The sequence below is a fragment of the Somniosus microcephalus genome, chromosome 5 (genome assembly GCF_052327205.1).
Source record: "Somniosus microcephalus isolate GS21.2 chromosome 5, FLI_Smic_1.0, whole genome shotgun sequence".
Lineage (NCBI taxonomy): Eukaryota > Metazoa > Chordata > Chondrichthyes > Squaliformes > Somniosidae > Somniosus > Somniosus microcephalus.
In genome coordinates this window covers 83,780,107-83,795,250 of record NC_140991.1, presented here as the reverse complement: position 1 = coordinate 83,795,250, position 15,144 = coordinate 83,780,107, and the positions used below count along the sequence as shown (strand labels likewise).

At 41.4% G+C, this 15,144-nt stretch overlaps 1 protein-coding gene across 1 annotated transcript in view; it reads left to right on the top strand.

Moving 5' to 3' along the window:
- The window catches only part of mindy3 (MINDY lysine 48 deubiquitinase 3), a 135,973-nt gene that overhangs the window by 64,044 nt on the left and 56,785 nt on the right, over positions 1 to 15,144 (top strand). Inside the window, exon 11 of the mRNA XM_085987921.1 lies at positions 6,089 to 6,161. Coding sequence (XP_085844047.1) covers positions 6,089 to 6,161 — 73 coding nt within the window. The remainder of the gene's footprint in view (positions 1 to 6,088; positions 6,162 to 15,144) is intronic.

Here is a 15,144-nt window from a genome sequence, read left to right as displayed (position 1 = left end):
ACTTTTAAAACATTGCATTTTAAATGGGGTTTGATGCTCTTAAGGGCTCAGCAGTTCCGTTGCTGGAGGTGCTCTGTTTATATTGCTTGGGAGCTCCCCTGCTATATTTTATATTACTGCAATTATTAAGATTTAAGTGCAAGTGTGCTCGCTGACCTACATTGGCTCCCGGTTAAGCAGCGCTTTGATTTCAAAATTCTTATCCTTGTTTTCAAATCTATCCATGGCCTCGCCCCTTCCTATCTCTGTAATCTCCTTCAGTCCCACAAACCCCCCAAGATATCTGCGCTCTTGAGCATCCCTGATTATAATCGCTCAACCTTTGGTGGCCGTGCCTTCTGTTGCCTAGCCCCTAAGCTCTGGAATTCCCTGCCTAAACCTCTCCTCGCTAACTCTCTCTCCTCCTTTAAGACACTCCTTAAAACCTACCTCTTTGACCAAGCTTTTGGTCACCTGTCCTAATTTCTCCTTATGTGGATCGGTGTCAAATTTTTTGTTTTTAACTCCTGTGCAGCACCATGGGACATTTTACTACGTTAAAGGCACTATATAAATACAAGTTGTAATAACTAAATTATTTGAGGTTTTCTTTTTAGCATCATTACAGAATTGCCTTTCCAAACTTGGGTTTGACTGGAGAGAACAGTTTGAGCTATATAACTAGAGGCTAAAACACTGGTGATTACAGGTCTTCCCAAGAATATTGCACAAATATATTGGCATAGCAAAGCGCTGAAGTACATTTTTCTATAACATAAGGGTACCAACATATAAAAAGTACCTAGTAGAATATAAGCAATAACTGGCTCGGAATATTATCAGAAAGCTGCAATATAACTCCTGTTCCTCCGCTACATTTTATAATTGTAACTTTTTATATGTATTCAGATACTATATGCATGTACAAAATAAGTAGTGGTTTGTGATGGAGTTGATGGTGAGAATAGTGGAATTTATTGGTACTAAGGGATTACTTGTCTACTAGTTTTGAACCATGAGGGGTTGACGTCTGTTGTTATTCAACAGGCTTAGTTCAGCTATATATAATGCACACACATACAAATTATAATTTAAGACAAAATCTGACTCCCCATAAATATGCAAAGAATTAAAGTGGGCTCCATTGGTTGGCTTTACTAATCTAGTTGGAACGCGCAAAATATTAAGTGGCATTCGTGTATCTTTCCACACAATTGTAGCACAATCAAGAGGTCAAATTACTTCATACAACTTCACTTCCCTGGTTTATCACGTGTGACTCCTCTGCTTTCCCATTTGATAAAAACATCATGTGACTGAGCCACAGTGCTGAAGGTTTCAGGTTTGATTCCTGTGTGTGGATGTTGAGGATATGATTGCTCTCAGTTGTGATGCTTTCTCCTGCCCCTCCCCTCCCCCATTAGCCTATCAGTACTCAACTGTCTGGACAAACACATGAAGAATTGCCACTTTGGCAAAGTACAAGAGGGCAGCAGGTAATTGTGGAACTAAAACCTGAAAGGAGTCAACACCTTAATGAGAGAAAATCAATCCAAAAAAATAAAAATCACATTCTTACTGTTTTCCCGGTCTCATTGATGCTAATATTACATATTGTAGACACTGAGGATCAGAAGAGTATTACCGAAGTTACAAGATGACGCCAAGATTCTATTGGTGTTAAATGACATGAATTTTTTTTTAAAGTGTTAGACTGAAATTTAGATTTCATTGCTGTATGTTGTAGTTAATGTATGGTAGTGGAAGAGTATGGGCTTTGTTCCAAGCTCTGTTGCGGTTTGCCATAGCATACATTTTAATTATAAATGGTTCCAGTAAATGTCAAATATATTTCTATTTGGCGGAGAATGAAACTGTACGTACCTCTTGTTTAAACAGACAGAAGCTTGGAGCAGTACCACTTCTAAATGTATGTATCTAATGCCAAATCCAGATTGTCTCAAGGCAATGAACACCGGAAATGATACCCAGAAGACTTAAACCAGATTGCAGAAGTAGCGTTCCAATGATTTATAGCTATCGTCGGCTCTCGAAACCAAACAAAACATTTCATGCTTTTCATTACTTTACTGTAATTCTCATTTTATTTATATATTTTGCCTCTTAAAATAATAAATCATGGTTTGTAGGTATTTACCAGAAAGTAAGCTGCTGGCTATGCTGTTCTGATGTGACTAGGTTTTTTAATGTTTTAAGTGCGAACAAACTTTTTTTATTTACCTTTGACATCATGTTTGGGGTATTTAATTTTCAGAAGTGAAACTTATGTGCCAATTCCAGGGGGACCAGGCCCAACCCCCTCCCAAAACATTATTTCTGTGCCTCCATCAGCCCCCTTTGTAAGCAGACTAAGAAATTTTGACTACATTCTCTTAATCTTCAGGACTCCAAGTCTGGACCCCTTGGTGAGCCCCACATCTGCCATTTAGCAGGCTAGAATTCCTGCTTTCATTCAGTGACTCGGGACATAACAAGAAATAGGAGCAGGAGTAGGCCATACGGCCCCTCAAGCTTGCTCTGCTGTACAATAAGCTCATGGCTGATCATCCATCTCAACTCCACTTTCCCGCCCGATCTCCATATCCCTTGATTCCCCTCGAGTCCAAAAATTTGAATCTTGAATATACTCAGATTCAGCATTCACAGCCTTCTGGGGCAGAGAATTCCAAAGATTCACAACCCTGAGTGAAGAAATTCCTCCTCATCTGAGTATTAAATGGCCTACCCCTTATCCTGAGATGATGCCCCCTAGTTCTAGACACTCCAGCCAGGGGAAACAACCTCTCAGCATCTACCCTGTCAATCCCCTTCAGAATCTTGTATGTTTCAATGAGATCACCTCTCATTCTTCTTAACTCCAGAGAGTATAGGCCCATTCTACACAATCTCTCATCATAGGACAGCCCTCTCATCCCAGGAATCAATCTAGTGAACCTTCATTGCACCGCCTCCAAGGCAAGTATATCCTTCCTTTAGATAAGGAGACCAAAACTGTGCACAGTACTCCAGGTGTGGTCTCACCAAGGCCCTGTACAATTGTACCAAGACTTCCTCACTCTTATACTCCAACCCCCTTGCAATAAAGGCCAACATACCATTTGCCTTGCTTGCTGTACCTGCATGCTAACTTTTGTGCTTCTTGCACGAGGACACCCAAATCTCTCAACACCCAACATTTAAAACTTCACCATTTATAAAAAAAAAAAAAAAAAATCTCTTTTTCTATTCTCCCTACCAAAGTGAACAACCTCATTTCCCGACATTATACTCCATCTGCCACCTTTACTGCCCACTCACTTAGTCTATCTATATCCCTTTGCAGACTCCTCACAGCTTACTGTCCCACCTAGCTTTGTATCATCAACAAACTTGGATACATTGATGTGCCTCAATAATCCTGAGACTCTGTTAGCGAAACAAAACAAGGCTTTTATTAACTTAGAAGATAACACGCAGTGGAGAGAGGTATCTTCCCTGGAGGTCTGCAGTACTGGCTGTGAGGCCAGACTGAGCTGGCTTACATAGAGGCCAGGTATGGGCGGAGCCCTACACACAACACATTCCATACATTCCAATACACAATACAATGGTGAGGAGAAACCTGAAACCAACCACAGTCACAGGCAATACAATGGTAAGGGGGAACCTGAAACCAACCACAGTCACAGGCAGTGATGAATGGAATATTTCATCACATACATTACACTTGGTCCTTTCATCTAGGTCATTAATATAGATTGTAAATAGCTGAGGCCTCAGCACTGATCCTTGTGGCATCCCACTAGTTATAGCCTGCCAACCTGAAAAAGACCCGTTTATCCCTACTTTATTTTCTGTCAGTTAAGCAATCCTCTCTCCATGCTACTATATTACCCCCAACCCCATGAGCCCTAATCTTGTGTAATCTTTTATGTGGCCCCTTATCGAATGCCTTTTGGAAATCCAAATATACTACATCCACTAGTTCCCCTTTATCTACCCTGTTTGTTACATCCTCAAAAAACTCTAATAAATTTGTCAAACATGATTTCCCTTTCATAAAACCATGTTGATGCTGCCTAATCATGTTATGATTTTCTACATGCCCTGCTACCACTTCCTTAAAAATGGATTCCATTATTTTCCCTATTACTGATGTCAGGCTAACTGGCCTGTAGTTCTCTGTTTTCTCTCTCCTGCCTTTCTTGAATAGCGGTGTTACATTTGCTACCTTCCAATCCGCTGGGACCGTTCTAGAATCTAGGGAATTTTGGAAGATCAAAACCAATGCATCTGCTATTTCTGCAGCCACCTCTTTTAGAACCCTAGGATGTAGGCTGTCGAGTCCAGGGGATTTGTCTGCTTTTAGTCCCATTAGTTTCTCAAGTACTTTTTCTCTACTTATAGTAATTACATTAAGTTCCTCACCCTCATTGGACCCTTGGTTCCCCACCATTTTTGGTATGCTTTTTGTGTCTTCTACTGTGGAGACGGATACAAAATATTTGTTTAATGTTTCTGCCATTTCCTTATCACCCATAATAATTTCTCCTGCTCAGCCTCTGAGGGACCAACGTTTACTTTTGCTACTCTCTTCCTTTTTACATACTTGTAGAAGCTCTTACAATCTGTTTTTATATTTCTTGCTAGTTTTCTCATTCTATTTTTTTCCCCTTATCAATTTTTTGGTCATCCTTTGCTGGTTTCTGAAACTCTCCCAATCCTCAGGCTTACTACTATTATTTGTAACATTATAAGCTTCTTTCAATATAATGCTACCCTTAACAACTTTAATTAGCCACGGATGGATCACTTTTCCCATGCAGTTTTTGGTTCTCAATGGAATGTATTTTTGTTGAGAATTATGAAATATTTCTTTAAATCCTACCCGCTGCTTATCTACGGTCATACCTTTTTAATCTATTTTTCCAATCTACTTTCGCCAACTCGCCCCTCATACCTATGTAATTGGCTTTTTGAAAGTTTAAGACTCTAGTTTCGGACTTAGAATTTCACCTTAATTTTGAGAGTGACTTGCCTATCATATTATGATCACTCTGCCCCAGAGGATCCTTTACTATGAGAATGCTAATTAACGCTGTCTCATTACACAATACAAGATCTAAAATAGCCTGTTCCCTGGTTGGTTCCATGACGTATTATTCCAGGAAACTGTCCTGAATGCATTCCATGAACTTGTCATCCAGACTACCTTTGCCAATTTGATTTGTCTAGTCTTGATGAAGATTAAAGTCCCCCATGATTATTGCATTACATTTGTTACAAGCTCCTACTATTTCTTGATTAATATTCTGGCCAACGTTCTAGATACTGTTAGGGGGCCTATATACTACTACCACCACCAGTGTTTTCTGCCCCTTGTTATTCCTTATCTCCACCCATACTGATTCTACTTCCTGATCTTCAGAGCCAAGATCCTTTCTCTCTACTGTCCTTATGTCATCCGTTTATTATCCGGGCTGCTTCCCGCCCCCCCCCCCACCCTTTCCATTCTGCATGTCTTTTTGAAACGTCAAGTACCCTGGAACATTTAGTTGCCAACCTTGGTCACCTTGCAACCACGTCTCTCTAATGGCTATTGGATCAAACCCATTTATCTCTATTTGTGCCACTAGTTTGGGACATGGGAACTTCTGGACTGGGATTCCCAGCCCTCAGCCACAGCCCCTCTTACACTGCTGACCTTGTTTGATAAAGTTGTTTTACTTGGGGGTGGGAGGGGTGGGGGGTGGGGTGGGGGCATATGGGATCCTAGGTTTTATAAATGGGAACATTGAGTACAAAAGAGAAGTAATATTAAACCTACATAAGTCATTGGTTAAGCTGTAGTTCAAATATCATATCCAGTTTTGAACATCCTACTTTTAAAAAGGATGTCAAGGCCATTAATTGCGAACAAGGGTTTTTTTTCATTTGCCATGTTGTATTTAATAGACTTTTTCTTGTCACCTTAATGAAATATTTCTAAATGCTTTATCAAAACCAGGCACAACAGTTTTGTATGCAAGTCTTGTGTTTGTTCATGCCTATATTTTTAAATGAACCAAAAAAGGCAGGCCTTTAGAGACAAAGTACCTTTTTTTTTCAGGAAATGTCCTTAGTGGCCCCAGAATCTCCTTGGGAACAAGCTAGAAGAGTATTCCAAATGTATGATCCTGAAGGTAAAACGGTTTGTTTTTAATTTCTTACAACCATAGTTTTCCAGACATTTACAACCTTTATGATGTAAACTGTTCCCATCAAAAGATTATATTTGCTGTTTGTCAGGATAATAGTCATAGTAATAATAATCTCAGACATGATCTGAGAAAACCAAGGTGCCAACTTAAAACTTAAAAAAAAAAAAAAAAATCACAATCTGTGAATGATTGGATCAGTTTCTCATTCAGAACAAATGTTATCCAGTGTGTTAATCCCTATCCGAAGCTCCTTGAGCTATTTATTATAATTATATAATAAATGCAGGTTGACATTGATTCTGATGAAGTTTGTGAAGAAATTGGATGGGTATTCAGTTGTTTTAAGTCCTGTTCCTGTCAAGTATGCCCAGTCCATTGTCAGTTTAATATAAATTAAGGGTATATGGCTGTGGCTTGGATCTGATCAGGCAATGTATTGAAAATTTGAAGTAGCAGTGTGTTTACTGAAGTGCTGGTTATAGGAGTACTCTGGTCGGCCATGCATTAGTAGTAAAACATTTTGACAACTGATGAAGTACTGGAACTTTTCTGTGGCGTGTCTTGGCGACAGCTGGCCCTTTTCCTTCTGTCCCCCATATCAACTGTGTAACCTCGACTCAAACAAGGACATCGCCCAGGTTTTCATGAGTAGATAAAGATCTATTTAACTGTAATCCAATTAGTTTTTTTTCTTCTCAACAACTTTGAGTTACACAAATTGGTATGTTTTTGAGTCTTCTCTCTAGATCTTGATACGTACTTCACCTTTTGTATTTTAGATAATGCCATAGGTCTTGGCTCCTTACAATTTTGAGTGATCCTTAATACCTCAAGTTTCCGAGTGTGCAGGATGATGAACAGATAGCCTTTCCTTTAAATTGCTTTTGCTACTGGATGTCCTGTACTTCCATAGGACCTTTCTCGTGTCTTCAAAATTGAGAGAGTTGGGACAGAGGCTTCAGAAGCCTGCTTCATGTAGCCAGAGTGGTCAAAGCCTGCAACTACATCATGACAATTGACAGCAAAATTTAATGGGAAATGTTAACTGCAATTTACAATAATATTGACTGAATAATGTGAACAAAACTCATGACAACAGGAACCATGGTTTATTGACAGGATATGCATGCCCTATATACCAGTTCCATGAAAGAAAAATAGTGGTCACAATGTATAAGCTAAAGTATTTTCTGGTTCTCTATCTAAATGTAGGCACTAAACTTGTCCAACATATTTTTCTCTGAAGGTTCAATACTGACTTTACTCAATGAATTGAACAGTACACCTATTTAAATATCCCTCAAGTGGTTGCCAGCACTTGTTGGATATAAGTTACAGTCGGCTCGATTCGTACACCTAACTGGACAAATTACACAGCATGTTGTGGTTTGAATGTGGAATACAAGTTGCTGCTGCTATTCTTGTTTGGTGGTTCTTTCCAGTCTTTCTGTTAGACCAGACCAGACTGTTCTTGTATTTATAATACTGATCTCCATTGGCTCCATGTCCTGTAATGCATTGAGTTCAAAACCTACCATGGCTTCACCATTGCCTACCTTTGCAACCTCCAGCTCTTCATCAGTGTGTGCCATCTGCTCTTCACACTTTGGCTTCCTGAGCATACCTTCTCCCTCTGTTCCAATTCCATTGGTGGAGCCTTCAGCTAGTTTGGCTCTACAGTCGGAGATCCTCCAAACACTTCTACTTGTGTCTCTCCCAATTTCCAGTTGGAGAGAGATCTGATTCATCTCACTTTAGTTTATAGGCAATGGCAGCTGGTTTTTCCTGTTGGGCATGAAAAAAGTATCTGGATAAGCCTGAATTGTAACAGGCTATTTGAGTTCTGCTGCAGGTTCTTGAGTTGTAATATTGCTAGCCTGTTAATCTCCTTCCAGGAGTGGTTTCACCATGTCTTTCCCATCTCAGCACAACTAGGACCATAGGCCATTCAGTCCATCAAGCCATGGACAGCTCGCTTTTTAATCCAAGTTCCTTGCCTTCTCTCCCTATCCCTTTTAATATTTTCACCTACCAAGTAATTACCTACCATCTTTTTAAACGACTACTGACTTTGCATCTATGACCTTTTGTATATGTGCGCATTTAACATAGTCAGCTTTCTGAGGGTCCTGTCTGCATGGGCACATTAACTTGCCAAAATCAACATAGCTAGACTCCGTTCCTAGTAGAAGCCCCAGCAGATAGGAGCACAATATGGGTGTTTGTGGGCGAGGAGCAATGGTCTTGAAGTTAGAGAGGGGGAGGGACAGACAACAGTGGTGTTTTGCAGGGGTGGGGTGGCTAGAAAGAGGGGAGCTGCCAGGGTGGAAGAGAGTAAAAGCTAGGAACCGCTTTGGGGACATGCAGGAGCGGTATTTGGAAGCTGAGGAAGAGGAAAAGCCAGCACGGCATTTGTTTGGCGAGGGGTGGGGGGGCGGCAGTGATGAAGACGAAGAGAAGCACGGAGCAGCACTTGGGAGGGGGAGAAAGAAAGAGAAGCGTGAAATGGCCCTAGGGGAAGGAGAAGGGAAGCTGGGTCTGGTTGGGAGAGATTGGGTAATTGATGGCATGTACAATGAAGTGCTGATGGGGCCAAAGGAGGAGCCTGATTATTCTTCCTGGTCTGCTTCCAGAGGAGATTGTGGTGAAGGAAGAGCAGTAGAATGCCACGATGAAAGTGTAGCTGCAACCTCCCTCCTATTTCACCAACTCCGGCTCCCTTTTATTGCCTCAATGCAGCGCAGAGGGTTTGGTAATCAATCTTTCCCAGCTGTTCTGGCCTGTCTTGCCTTAGAAAAAAGAAGACAATAGGGGCAAATAAACTTCAGGAATTATGAAATGGAGTAAAACGCAGGTGCCTGTATACATAATTTTTGGTGCTCACAAATGAATGAAACACAATTGCGTTCTGTGAAGCTTTAATGGATGAGTGGAGGAACACTTTTAGGTAAAGGTTGCAGCTGTACTCCCTAATGTTGGGGTGGGTTGCCCTGCACATCATTTCCTGTCATTCTGGTGTACAGGACATCAGATATAAATTATACCAATGTGGCAGTGAGTATATGGAAAGGGTGAAGTAGTTTTAAGATGTGTGAATTTCAGCCCTATCATAACCAATGTTCTTGCCTTCTATTTTTCCTGCTGTCATTACGTTCTTGTGTGTCTTTAAATTTTTGGCTTTGCCCCCTCCCTCCAGCAAAATTACTGGCACCATTGGTTCCCCAGTGGGATTCTGTGATGTAATGGAGAGACCCACATTGTAACAAGACTAGTCGTTGCTTCAGGCTCAATACTTTTATTTCTTTAGTCAATATGCAAAGCACTTTACAAGCAGAGTAGATTAAACCGATACGAATACAGATGCGTAAACATGCACTTCACTATTCCCTTGCTGCACTAACTTTTCTAAACACGAAATGTCTGTTATATAATTCTGTGCCTGTAGTGAACTCTAATCTACCTCTCTCCCTTGATTAGATTCCTCCTGTCACCTGGCTTCGTGACCCCCCCCCCCCCTTTATTAACCTTCCCATGGTGTCCATTCTGAATCAAAGCTCAAGCCCCATGTCATGTAGTTTCCCTTATCTCGTCTGTCCTCGCAGGTTATCTGTCTGCTTTTCTGTGTGAAAAGCAGCTGCATTTAATAACTCCTTTGTCGTTCAAACTTTTACAACCAAAAAGCCTTCATCTGGCAGGCGTCCAGGGTCCAAGCACAATGCTTTATTTCAATTAATGATGCGTGTGTGCATGCATGCACTATCCTGCAATAATGTCTCCTGTTCACTATGCTAAGCTAGCTTCTAAGTTCCCATAAAATCTCTATGCTAAGTTCATTTGGCTCAAGTTTATTGTCATTACCTAGGTGAATATATAAAGATAATGCATGTTAATAAACAAATGTGCACTATCTTGTAGTGTTTGCTCCCTATACTATATGCTAAGCTGGCCTTAATATCTCATCAAGCTCTCTGCTTCTTCGCCATGTTTCAGTATGTCCCATGTTCCAACACTGTCATCTGATATGTTTAGAAGAAGAAAAAGACCAGCAAGCGAATTCCATTCAGATCATTTGCACAACAGGTGCTTTCTGACCACCTGCAAATATATACATTTTTGCAGACAGAAGTAAACATGCATTGCTTTAGCAGACAATTAGTACAGTGGAGGCTCCTCTGGAACAGAAGACCTGATGGCACCATCAAGATTGGTAAATGCCTGACCAACCATAATAGAAAAATAGGAGCAGGAGTGGGCCATTCAGCCCTTCGAGCCTGCTCCGCCATTCAATATGATCATAGCTGATCCTCTATCTCAATACCATATTCCTGCTCTCTCCCCATACCCCTTGAAGCCTTTTGCGTCTAGATATCTATCTCCTCAAATATATTCAGTGACTTGGCCTCCACAGCCTTTTGTGGTAGAGAATTCCACAGGTTCACCACCCTCTGAGTGAAGAAATTTCTCTTCCTCTCAGTCCTAAATGTCCTACCCTGTATCCTGAGACTGTGACCCCCTCGTTCTGGAGCCCTCAGCCAGGGGAGACATCCTCCCTGCATCCAGTCTGTGTAGCCCTGTCAGAATTTTATACGTTTCAATGAGATCCCCTCTCTTCTAAACTCTAGTGAATACAGGCCTAGTCGACCCAATCTCTCCTCATACAACAGTCCTGCCATCCTAGGAATCAGTCTGGTGAACCTTCGCTGCACTCCCTCTATGGCAAGTATGTCCTTTCTTAGGTAAGGAGACCAAAACTACGCACACTACTCCAGGTGTGGTCTCGCCAAGGCCCTGTATAACTGTAGTAAGACATCCTTGCTCCTGTACTCAAATCCTCTTGCAATGAAGGCCAACATACCATTTGCCTTCCTAACTGCTTGCTGCACCTACATGTTTGCTTTCAGTGACTGGTGTACAAGGATACCCAGGTCCCTTTGTACATCAACATTTTCTAATCTATCACCTTTTTAAATAATACTCTGTCTTTCTGTTTTTCCTACCGAAGTAGGTAACTTCACATTTATCCACATTATACTGCATCTGCCATGTATTTGCCCACTCACTCAACTTGTCTAAATCGCCTTGAAGCCTCTTTGCATCCTCCTCACAACTCTCAATCCCACCTAGTTTTGTGTTGTCAGCAAACTTGGAAATATTACATTTGGTTCCCTTATCCAAGTCATTGATGTATGTTGTGAATAGCTGGGGCCCAAGCACTGATCCCTGTGGTACCTCACTAGTCACCGCCTGCCACCCTGAAAAAGACCCATTTATTCCTACTCTGTTTCCTGTCTGTTAACCAATTTTCAATCCATGCCAGTATATTGCCCCCAATCTCACGTGCTTTCATTTTGCACATTAACCTCTTATGTGGGACTTTATCAAAGGCTTTCTGAAAATCCAAATACACCACATCCACTGGTTCTCCCTTATCTATTCTACCAGTTACATCCTCAAAAAACTCAAGTAGGTTTGTCGAACACAATTTCCCTTTCATAAATCCATGTTGACTTTGTCTAATCCCGTTGATATTTTCTAAGTGTCCTGTTATCACACCCTTTACAATAGACTCTAGCATTTTCCCTACTACTGATGTTAGGCTCACCTGTCTGTAGTTCCATGTTTTTTCTCTCCCTTTTTTAAGTAGTGGTGTTACATTTGCCACCCTCCAATCTGCAGGAACTGTTCAATCTATAGAATTTTGGAAGATGACAACCAATGCATCCACTATTTCCACGGCTACCTCTTTTAGCACTGAGATGCAGATTATCAGGCCCTGGGGATTTATCGGCTTTCAGTCCCATTAATTTCTCCAGCACTTTTGTTTTACTAATACCAGTTTCCTTTAATTCCTCCTCACTAGACCTTTGGTTCCTTAGCATTTCTGGGAAGTTATTTGTGTCCTCTTCCGTGAAGACAGAACCAAAGTATTTGTTTAATTGCTCTGCCATTTCCTTGTTCCCCATTATAAATTCTCCCATTTCTGACTGTAAGGGACCTACATTTGTCTTCACTAATTTTTTTCTTTTTACATACTTGTAGAAGCTTTTACAGTCCGCTTTGACGCTTCCTCACAAGCACCCGAATCGTAATGTTAATGCTTTCAGTAGCACTTCATGAAAGAAGGCATGACATTCCAGAACAATGAACAGCCAACCGCTAGATTCAAACCATTCTGCAAGCACTGGCGCACTTACTTGGCAATGATTGTGAGGAACTGTCTTCATGGGCCAGGTCATTAATCAGTTGCAAAACTATCACCTGCTGCAATGACATCTGTAGGTACAATTCAGAATAGGGCTGGTCAACTGCGACGTTAATCTTTGTTTCATCTCATTGCATGCTGCAGTGGTGATCATGGCGATGGGAACATGAATTGGTAGAGGGCAGCTTGCCTTGCAAGCACCTCACGCAGCACTATCTGCACGTCAGCAGCCATCAAACGGTTCAGATCCAGGTTGTTTGGCTACGGATTCATGACGGTACCTTGAGTTGCCTTTCCTTTTTTGGCTGACGCTTCTTATTCCCCCTCCCCCTTTAGCCTTGACACAGGCTGCTAATGGGCTGTGATGCCATCAGAGCCTTTCCAAGGGCATTCAGAATGTTCACCACCCTATTCTGACTTCCCCTCCCCCTTCAAATTTCACTTGCACACTTTCCTGTTCCCATCACTTGTGTGTACGCTACACGTGCCCAAATTTGCAGCTGAAGCTATGCAAATGAGGTAACCTCAGAAAATTGAGCAGAAACCGCCCACTTCCATTAATCCATCTAAAATCTACCAATAACCATTCAGATCTAAACTGCGTCAATAATAGAAATTCTAGGCTTTGTTAATTCCAGATCCATATAAATGTTTAATATATGCTTCAAAAGATACCAAATCCAAGTATAAAATAATTTATTAGTTTCTAAAATCTCAGACCACAGTGAAATGTATACAGTATATGTGTTGATCAACTACAGAATGAAATGAGCAGGAGAAATAAATTACTGTTGACTCGTGCAAGGACTGGCAGGAAATGAATTTCACATGCTGGGCAGGCATTAGGATACTTAAACTGGTGCATATCTGGTAATATCTACTGAGGAATGTATGACAAATATCTAATCTGGATGGATCACTACATAAACAAATAATGGAAAGGGTTTTAATCACAAGATCATCATTCAGCCCCAAAGTAAATAGAACATGATTTTTGGATTGGGCTCCCAGTAGACAGTTTTTTTTACAACCCCTAGATTGTTGCAACTGTAAATGCCGATTGTGCTCCAATACTAATATTTTAGGTAATCACTTTATTCCAGTGGCTTTGCTTGTAGATCATGACAGAAGTTTTTTTTAAGTTGTATTAAGTTACTTCAGCCCTGCATACTCTGCAGCTTTGAAATTTCAATTTGATCACAATTTTCAACTTTAGAATACAACTTTTAATTATAGTTAAATTTTTTGAATGTTGATCAGTGTAGAAATTTACGTAACTTGCACCATTAGAGCAAAATGTCCAATGGTGCTGCTTGAAATTGGGAGGTGGAGCAAAAAGGACATTAAGCAGGAGTTGGATCACCTCCCCCAGGTTTTTTTTTTCCAAGAAAGGGTGGGTTTTGAGGAGGGTTTTGTAGGTGGGGAGAGGGTGTAGCAAAGTGGAGGGGATTATGAACAGAGTTCTTGAGTGCAGGGTTGTGACAACTGAAAATTCTGCTACCAATGTTGGAGCAGAGGGAGGGGAAATATGCAAAAGGTGGTTGATTCAGGCAGTTTAAATTGTTGTATATCTGGTGATCTCTCCTGAGGAAAGTAGAGCAAGGGATATGGGCTGGAATAGGTTCGACAAAAGGTAGTGCAAGGCTGTGATGTCAGTGCACTGAAGTTTGAGTGGAGCTAAGGGGCAGTATTCCTGTTTGGAGCAACACAGGATGGCTTCAGTCTTGCCACTGAAGAAACATGGGAGCAGGAGTAGGCCATTCGGCCCCTTGAGCCTGCTCCGCCATTCAATGCAATCATGGCTGATCATCCAATTTCAGTACCCGGTCCCTGCTTTCTCCTCATACCCCTGGATCCCTTTAGCCTTAAATATATCCAACTCCTTCTTGAATATATTTACTGAATTGGCTTCTACTGCCTTCTGTGGTAGAGAATTCCACAGGTTCACCACTCTGGGTGAAGAAATTCCTCCTCATTTCTGTCCTAAATGGCCTACCCCTTATCCTTAGACTGTGACCCCTGGTTCTGGACTCCCCGACCATCAGGAACATCATTCCTGCATCTAGCCTGTCCAGTCCTGTCAGAATTTTATAAGTTTCAATGAGATCCCCTCATTCTTCTAAACTCTAGTGAATATAAGCCCAATCGACCCAATCTCTCCTCATATGTCATTCCTGCCATCCCAGGTATCGGCCTGGTGAATCTTCGCTGAACTCCTTCCATGGCAAGAACATCCTTCCTCAGATAAGGCGACCAAAACTGCACACAATACTCAAGGTGCAGTCTCACCAAAGCCCTGTACAACTGCAGCAAGACATCTTTGTTCCTGTAGTCAAACCCTCTCGCTACGAAGGCCAACATACCATTTGCCTTCTTAACCGCCTGCTGCACCTGCATGCTTACCTTCAGCAACTGCTGCACAAGGACACCCAGGTCTCGTTGCACTTCCCCTTTTCCCAATCTATTGCCATTCAGATAATCTGCCTTCCTGTTTTTGCCACCAAAGTGGATAACCTCACATTTATCCACGTTATATTGCATCTGCCATGCTTTTGCCCAATCACCCAACCTGTCCAAATCAGCCTGGAGTTTCTTGGCATCCTCCTCACAGCACACACGCCCACCCAGCTTTGTGTCGTCTGCAAATTTGGAGATATTACATCTAGTTCCCTTGTCTAGATCATTTATTTATATTATATATATGCGGTACCCCACTAGTCACTGCCTGCCACTTGGAAAAAGACCCGTTTATTCCAACTCTTT